The following is a 9,655-nucleotide window of genomic DNA, read 5'->3' as shown; positions in this document are numbered from 1 at the left end:
CTGATTCTTACCTGTAAGTGACTATGCTATGCTGCTCACTCATACTCTAGGGTCCAGCTGAAAAGAGCTATCCCATTTCCTATCTTTACCTTTGATTGCACTGTTCTCTCCATCTGCATGTCTCTCTAGAGAAACCTTACTCTTTATTTAAATCTTTTCTCAAAGACCTCAACATTAATTCATTAGTAGCTCTTCCAAAAATCAACTCTAGACTTCCCATTGCACTAATCATAATAGTTTCTAATTACCTGCATTCATATATGTGTCTCACTGAAGTGCGACCTTTAAAATGAGGGAGACCATGCTTAGGTCCTCATTATATTTAAAGTGACTGACATAAAATGTGGCCTACTGTAGAAGATAAACATTTATTTGCCGATTAATGGTATAATAAAAGAGAATCAATGCAATGTGAAAACTGTTTGGAGGATAAAGGAAACTTCACTGCGATGATTTTTCATATAACTTTTAGGAAACAGCCTTTGTGAATGGCTTCGGGGAACCACAGCACCATCCCTAAATTCTTTCTCCTTGGGCTGTCTCCTGACCTCCACATCCAGGCTCTGCTCTTTGTGTTGTTCCTAGAGATTTACTTCCTGACCATAATGGGGAACTTTATGATGATGCTGGTGATCAGGGCTGATTCTCACCTCCACACACCCATGTATTTCTTCCTGAGTCATCTCTCTTTCCTGGATCTTTGTTTATCCCAGTCACTGTGCCCAAGATGCTGAAGGACCTCCTGTCTGAGACAAAAACCATCTCAGTAAAGGGCTGCCTGGTTCAAGGCTTCTTTGTGTTTATCACTGCAGGGACTGAAGCCTGTCTGCTCTCAGTGATGGTCTATGACCACTATGCCACCATCTGCTACTCTCTATTCTAGGGACAGATGATGAAGAAACAGCTGTGTGTGCAGCTTGTGTGGGGCTCATGGGGTTTGGGTGCTTTAAGCACATTTATTAACACCCTTCTAGCTGCCAACTTGCACTTCTGTGAGAATCATACCATTAGCCGCTATAGCTGTGAGGTGTCCTCTCTCTTGTCTCTGTCCTGCTCTGATGTCTCCACCAACCTCATAGTCCTACTTTGCTCCAGCCTGATGCATGGGTTTGGGACCCTCCTCCCAACAGTCTCCTCCTATGCTCGTATTGTCTCCACCACCCTGAGCATCAGCTCCACCGCAGGCAGAAGCAAGGCCTTCTCCACCTGCTCCACCCACCTCACTGCAGGGAGTTTCTTCTTTGGCTCAGAGTTTCTCTGCTACCTCATGCCAACTTCAGGATCCCCTCTGGAGTTGATCTTCTCTGTGCAGTATGGTGTGGTCACTCCCATGCTGAATCCTCTCGTCTACAGCCTGAAGAAAAAGGAGGTGAAGACAGCTGTGAGAAGAACACTGGGAAAGTACTTGCCATGTTCCAGATGAAAAAATAAAGCCAGAGGAAAATGAAGAATCAGGATAATATGATATTGTGAGAGTTCACATTAAGAAAAACCTCCTGGCTCTACACAACATCAGATACTACAAGGTAAATTAACCGTGCAAAGAAATGAACACAGAGATATTAGAGAGGTGTTAGCTTAGGCCAAATAGAGGGAAAACAATGGGTTAAACAACTAACTTAATCCAGAAAATGTGGTCTTGAAAGTATTGATTCGTCATTCTCAGTACTCCCCAAATAATCACTTAGTTCTACTTAATAGGTAAAAACTTGTTTTGAATCATTACTTTTAATTGAATTTAGGGAAAGGCACTGAAAGCTGTAATTTCACTATTAAGAGAGTATTCAGATATTGGGTAAAAAGAGTCATAGATTTTTGGATCAGGAAATAGGAGAAAAATGAACATCAACTGGAGTGGGTCCTTGGAGACAGGCAAAAAGAAGGAGGTAAATGTTCTGAAGACAATGAGTTCTCATATTAGGACAGAGGACAGGCTCACATAAAACCTTCCAAGGACCCTGCTATTTCTTGCCAGCATTGGCCCATGCAGAATTCCACATCTCAAGCTGCACAGGAGTCCTGATCCTTCTCCTTTCCAGACTCTACCTGGGCACACATCCCTAAAGAGGAGGACTCTCTTAGGAAGATGGAACAAGGAAAACAGACCCACTGGTACAATGTAGAACTGCTGGTGACCTAAGCTGTGGTTTGTTTCAAGATGGTCCCTAAACCAGCGCCTGCTTGTCCTGCAGGTGAAAGTCAGGTTTTCTCCTCAGAACTCCGCAATAAAGCTCAGAAATGAGACCAGGATAGGATAAGAGGGGTCGACAATCACTTTTTTTAACATGGGAAAACAGTGTGGGTTCTGGGCAGAATTTAAAAACTGAACAGTGTAGATGATCTCTACCTACCCTTTGTGCACCCAGTTCCTTTTCATCCAGTTCTGTTCTCTACTCCCTGCAGAACTTTCCCAGCATCTCACTAGCTGTTTACTTTATCAATAACAAGTTACTCAAAAGGAAACATTAAATGTCCTCTTTTCTAATAACAAATTTCTAACACAATACATTCTTTAAGTCATAATGCAAATTTTGTATAGATACATTTCATTGTCTCTAATATCATGTTATGTATTTCTCCTTTGCATAAATAATTTCAAAAATTATTAACCAGTTACTCCCAATTATTAACCAGTTGCATTTTCTCCTACAGACTATATTCTAAAAAGTGCTTATCAGCAAGTAGACAATGTTACATGACATATTAAATATGTTTTTAGAAACTTCGTTACCTTTAAGCTGTTTTATTCACATATGATTATATTTTTTGGTCTAAGAGCTTGTCAATCATAGCATCTACCACATATTCCTTTCTGTATAGTGATAAATTACTCTACTGCCAGTGGAATCAGAATGTATAGATTAAATTATTTGAAGTTGCATTTCATTTAATCTTCACTGTATTTAAAACATAATAGGGACTTCCCTGGTGGCACAATGGTTAAGAATCCACCTGCCAATGCAGGGGACACGGGTTCAATCCCTGGTCTGGGGAAGATCTCACATGCCGCAGAGCAACTAAGCCTGTGTGCCACAACTACTGAGCCTATGCTCTAGACCCCACGAGCCACAACTACTGAGCCCATGTGCCACAACTACTGAAGCTCGCATGCCTAGAGCCCGTGCTCCACAACAAGAGAAGCCACCGCAATGAGAAGCCCACGCACCGCTACGAAGAGTAGCCCCCGCTCGCCGCAACTAGAGAAAGCCCGCACGCAGCAACGAAGACCCAACACAGCCAAAAATAAATAAATTTATTTTTAAAAAAACATAATAATTTGATCCTCTAATACTAGCATGCTTAATTTTCCAATGAAAAATATATTTTTTCAAAAGTCTACAATGAGAGGAAAGAGTTTTCATTCTACTCTACTTTCAGTCATCTCTGACCTAAGTAGGGGAGGAACATACGAGGAAGAATTGTGTGGCCAAATAAAACTGCACTTTCCCACAGAATTACGACATCGTAGCCTCCCTCATTCTTCTCTTCTCTCCCAAGATTTTTTACATAGATTGGGAAATGGGTGTGATGTGATAGTTGATGATGGCAAATCTGTACTGACACCTCATAAGTAAGTCCAGGAAAAAAAGGTCTGGCCCCAACTGTTGTCAACATTCTTTAAAATATATGCCATTCTCTCTGTGAATTCTATTATCAATTTTAGCATGGCAGGAAAAGTTCAAATCAACATGTTTATAATATTTTGCATTTTTATGCCCAGTAACAATCATACAATATGCACAATAGTGTATCCAGATTTATCTACTGAATATTATTATATCATAAGAATTTTTCCATGTTAATGCTAGTGAATTGCTAACTTTTGTTTTAGTCAGTGAGTCGTCACTTATGACCCAGGCTCTTTTGAAGCCACTGCCTCTGCACTGGGACTTGGAGCAAGTGAGTTTGTGTGTGAGCCCTTCAATAGTGGAGTCTCCGTTTCCCACAGCCCTCTGGCTCTTGAGCTCTGCTGGTTTTCAAAGCCAGACACTATGGGGGCGCATTTTCCTACTGCAAGTCCCCCAGGGTGGGGAGCCTGACATGAGACTTGAACCCCTCACTCCTCAGGAGGGACACTCCTCACCACAGTGGTGATATCCCTCCTGCTTGTGGGTCACTGCACTGGGGATGTAGGTTGTGACTAGACTGTGTCTCTGCCCCTCTTACCCATCTTAATGTGGCCTATTCTTTATATTCTTAGTTGTAGAAAGCCTGTTCTGCTAGTCTTCAGGTTGTTCTCAGAGATAGTTCTCGGGTTTTTCTACATGTAGTTGTAGTTTTGATATATCCATGGGAGAAAGTGAGCTCAGGATCCTTCTACTCTGGCTTCTTAATCCAATCCCTCAAGTAACCCTATTCCACATCTTCTTTATCCATTCAACCATTGATGGACATTTAGGTTGCTTCCATACCTTGGTTATTGTAAATAGTGCTGCAATGAACATAGGGGTGCAAGTATCTTTTCAAAGTAGTGTTTTCATTTTCTTTGGATAGATACTCAGAAGTGGAATTGCTGGATCATATGATAGTTCTAGTATTAATTTTTGAGGAATCTCCATACTGTTTTCCATAGCAGTTACACCAATTCACATTCCACCAACAATGCATGACAGTTCCACATGATTTCACTTATAAGTGTAATCTAAAAAACAAAACAAGACAAACAAAACAAAACAAATGTCAGACTCATGGATACAGAAAACAAATTGGTGGTTGCCAGAGGAGAGGGGGGTTGAGAGGCGTGAAATGGGTGAAGGGAATCAAGAGGCACAAACTTCAGTTATAAAACAAATGTCATGGATATGTAATGTACAGCATGGGAAACACAGTCTATTAACTTTGTGTGGAGACAGATGGCAACTAGACTTATTGTAGTGATCATTTCACAATGTATACAAATGTCAAATCACTATGTAGTACACATGAAACTAACATAATATGGTGTAATCAATTATAGTTAAATAAAAATAAATAAGAATAAATAATTTTTAAGTGTGCAAATGACTGATTATGGTGTGTGTATAGCATTGTCTCATAGTGATTTAATTTGCATTTCCTTAATAATGTTGAGCATATACTAATTTGCTTACTGGCTATTTTGAAATCCTCTTTTGTGAAAGGACAGTTTAACTCTTTTGCCTAATTATAAATTGGCTACTTGACATTTTATTATTTATTTGAAGGAGATCTTTTTATATCCTACATATATCTTCTTATCACCTATATGAACTATATTTATCTTTTCTCAGTTGTTGGTTTATTTTCACTTTCCTAATGTTGTCATTCTCTTAATAGAAATTCTTAATTTTAATTTTAGTGAATCCCAATTAGTTAATCTTTTATTTTAGGAAATAACTGGCAAGGAAGGTACAATAAATATCATTCATCATATATTATTATACCAAAGCTACCATAACACTTTGAATCACGTTCTCAATATTTAGACACACTCACACACATATATGTGTGTGTGTATATATATATATAAAATTAAAGATGTATTTATATAATTTTATATGGGGCAAATAATCATATTAAACTTTCATAGAATCCTTTTATATACACATACATGCATGTATAAATTCTAAGATACATGAATAAATTAATATTATAATCAGAAAAATAAATTAAAAATAAAATACTTTACAATGCCATGTAGTTAAAAAAGAAAGAAAATATTTAGAAAAGTGGACTTAATTATTCCAAACATCCAGCCGGTCATTATATTACCATTGCTTACTTATTTAATTGATAAGTGACAGTGGGGAAAAAATATTATGCCAGAACTGTCTAGTTTGACTGAAACTTACAGTTTGTTGTAATAGATAAGTAGATATTTTCATCTATAAAACAGTTTTTTCCTACGTAAGACTATAATAAACTTATTAAACAAATGCTTTCCTAAATACACCCAAATCTTGGAGCACACAAATTGTAACAGGGCCCTGTGTGGGAATCTAATTGGATCCAGCAAAGCAAGTAGATTTGAATAGACAATAGACAGTGCTTAACTTTTTTTTTTTTGGCTGTGTTGGGTCTTCGTTTCTGTGCGAGGGCTTTCTCTAGTTGTGGCAAGCGGGGGCCACTCTTCATCGCGGTGCGCGGGCCTCCCACTATCGCTGCCTCTCTTGTTGCGGAGCACAGGCTCCAGACGCGCAGGCTCAGTAGTTGTGGCTCACGGGCCCAGTTGCTCCGCGGCATGTGGGATCCTCCCAGACCAGGGCTCGAACCCGTGTACCCTGCATTAGCAGGCAGATTCTCAACCACTGCGCCACCAGGGAAGCCCCAGCTTATTTTTTTCTTTTCACTTTGATCAACAAATCACTTTTATACACCAAATTTAACTGGAGGCGATTTTGCCTGAGAAATTCCTCAGAGAAGACACAGCCCTTAGAGTGCAAATTGAAAACTTTTCTTTTCCTGCTTAGGGTGCCAGGCAAATACCCGTTTGGCCACTCTGCCTACTTTCATCTCCCACTAGATTCAGAAGAGCTTAGAATTAATGATTACAAGTCATTGCATCACCCAGATATTCCAAAGATCACACACAGAAGAGATCCCCAGTTGTCCTAAAAAAGTAAATGTTGCTAAAGTTCTTGACAACTAAATCCAACTTCAAGTTGTAACTATATAATATAAAACCCAATGCCCTTGATATCAACTGGCCTGCCAAGAGCATGGAATCAAACCAACAGCTGGCTAAACATAGCTACTCTGCAGACTGGTTAAATCAAAACAATACTATGTGTGGCTAAGATGTGATATTAGAAACAGGGAAAACGAAAGCATATTTGAGACTTCTTGAAAAAGGAACTGTTCTATGGCTATTTAACTTTATTAGTCTGGAATTGAGTAAAACATTTCATCATCAGTAGGATTTTATAAATTCTACTATGATATAAGACTTAGAAGCCACATTCTCTAGCTCATCTTTCTTCCTAGTAGATGAATCTAAATAAAAATCCCAGAGCCAAGTTGGAGAGCAGATTTTCTTAATGGCAAGAAATACAGGTAATGCATGTTTGAGGTATGGGAAGGATTTTGAGTCTGGGATTATGGCTAAAAGGTTACTAACTAAGGAACCAGAACTTCCCCTTGGTTGAACTTTGGACTTGCTGGGAATGGACAGGACCAGGAAACTGACTAAGCCACCAAAATAAGTTCTATGGGTGACCAAGGTCAGATTTTAGGGTGTAAAGCCAAAGCTGGAAATCACGGATAAACATTCAGTATTCTAGGAAATAAAGCATTGTTGTAATCCAGACCTGAAGACTTATGAGAAACAGAGTTGAGAGACATGAACAGAATCTGGCTGTGAAGGAGAAATTTGGAATATGGAGACTGAGGACAGTGTCTCAGGATAAAAGTCAAAAAGTTCATCTAAATATCTGTACAAAAGAGGAATATAAAGGACTGAATGTTCTGTTCCTATTTTAAACAAGCCTCTGAATTTGATCAGAGAAAAATTCGTGGGTGGAGATTTCTTCCTGGGGGACAGAGAGTAGCAGCAGTGGGTGTCTCCAACAGAAGGTAAGAGCTCTGAGTCAAACTCTCACTGTCCTAAAGGATGAATTCCCAAACTTGCTTACTATGCTGTCTAAGAACGAGGTCCAGAAAGTATAGTACTGGGCAGAGTCCTCTATTCTAGCTGCTGCTACAGCCAGGATGCCCACTCATTTATTCCCTGGCATGAAACACTTTCAAGCATTCCTCTTGCTTACTTTTCTAGAGATCCAGCCTAGTCTAGGATATACATACATCCTAGTAATGCTCTTCTAGGTGGGCCCAAGGGTCTACACTGAGTCTCAACCACTTTCTCTCCCATTTGACATCTCTACAGTTTAGCAGCTACACCTATGAGTGGCAATTACTGCCCTCCTTTCTGTGAAGGCACCCACAGTTATTATAAAGTGAAGACAGGCTTCACTCCAAAATAATTATAAACCTCCAATTTACCTTACAGTTAGGGTCATGAGCAGAGGAAGGCAGCTACCGTTAGTGATTTCAATGTGATTTTCTTACACCTCTCTTCATAAAGGCACATAAAGTAATAAGAAAACAGCAGCATTAGCAGCAATAAATTTGATCTTTGATAGCGCTTCACTACATATAAGAATTTATTTGACTTTTGCCTAGACACTAGACTCAATCTCAAGAAATAATAATAATGAATTTTTTCCATGAAAGTTGCACTTTATTTTAACTTACAAAATAATGCATGCATATGATTAAAAATAAAAGATGCAGAATTACATAAAATAAAAAAGTAGTCACCAAATGTTTTTAAAACAAGCTTGGTGTGTGTGTATGGATGGAGTGGGTGGGAGATATATAGATATATAGATATATAGATATATATATATATATATATATATATATATAACTATATTGTCAAGCAAGTCTTAACTCAAAACTCAATTTTTTTCCAATCTCTGTTTTCCCCCTTGCTTTATCCAATATTACTTTTCCATCCCTTAATGATCCCTCGGAATTATTTCACAACTTCCCAGTTACTTTCAATTATTAAAAGTCTGTGCACACAAATATTTTAATCTCAGACTCAATGCACATTGTACCTGTTCCCTTTTCCCCAGCATAGGCTTGCCCTGTGCTTTGGGGAAGGTGCAGTGGACCAGAGGCTTTTCCCCTCTTCTGCTCCTCGTCCCACTCAAAGCACTCGAAATAGAAACAAGCGGCCTTGTCTGTCTCTCGGACATCTTTTTCTTCTCCCACTTCTAAGCTGGATTCTCCACTGTTGGGGAAGAAAAAGAGATTAGGGTAAGAATGTTTACTCTACTGGGTGTGAATTTATTCTGTGTCTGTGAGGTATACCTGTTCAAACCCGGATAACTTCTGAGTGTCCATGTGATGCACCAGATACTCACACATTTTTAGAACACCCGATCTTGGGTTGCAGGCCTCTCCTCTGTTGTCACTCTACCCCTACTTCACTTCCTGTGCCCTGCCATCTGTCTCTACTCCCATCTCTGGCTCAGTTCTTCACTTATCCAGGCAGAGAAGGACAACGACCCATGAATATGAAGCTACTCTCTTCATCTTTTTCTTTTTCAGTATACAGTGCAGTATTTTTTTTCTTTAACATCTTTATTGGAGTATAATTGCTTTACAGTGTTGTGTTAGTTTCTGCTGTACAACAAAGTGAATCTGCCATATGTATACATATATCCCCATAGCCCCTCCCCTTGCCTCTCCCTTCCACCCTCCCTATCCCACCCCTCTAGGTGGTCACAAAGCACTGAGCTGATCTCCCCGTGTGATGCAGCTTCTTCCCACTAGCTACCTATTTTACATTGAGTAGTGTATATATGTCAATGATACTCTCTCACTTCATCGCAGCTTACAATTCCCCCTCCCCATGTCCTCAAGTCCATTCTCTACACCTACGTCTTTATTCCTGTCCTGCAAACCGGTTCATCTGTACCATTTTTCTAGGTTGCACATATATGCGTTAATATATGATATCTGTTTTTCTCTTTCTGACTTACTTCACTCTGTATGACTGTCTCTAGATCCATCCATGTCTCTACAAATGACCCAATTTGGTTCCTTTTTATGGCTGAGTAATATTCCATTGTATATATGTACCACATCTTCTTTATCCATTTGTCTGTCGATGGACATTTAGGTTGCTTCC

The 9,655-nt window shown here is 39.3% G+C and overlaps 1 protein-coding gene across 1 annotated transcript; it reads left to right on the top strand.

Annotated features, from left to right (window-relative positions):
• The first annotated feature begins 488 nt into the window (after nucleotides 1-488).
• LOC133101104 (olfactory receptor 8S1) lies at nucleotides 489-1,423 on the top strand. The gene is given in 2 exon segments (XM_061205725.1): nucleotides 489-708; nucleotides 711-1,423. Coding segments are annotated over 2 exon segments (933 nt in total).
• Nucleotides 1,424-9,655: the final 8,232 nt, after the last annotated feature.

Source organism: Eubalaena glacialis, chromosome 11 (assembly GCF_028564815.1).
Source record: "Eubalaena glacialis isolate mEubGla1 chromosome 11, mEubGla1.1.hap2.+ XY, whole genome shotgun sequence".
NCBI lineage: Eukaryota > Metazoa > Chordata > Mammalia > Artiodactyla > Balaenidae > Eubalaena > Eubalaena glacialis.
This window is presented reverse-complemented; position numbering and strand designations above follow the sequence as displayed.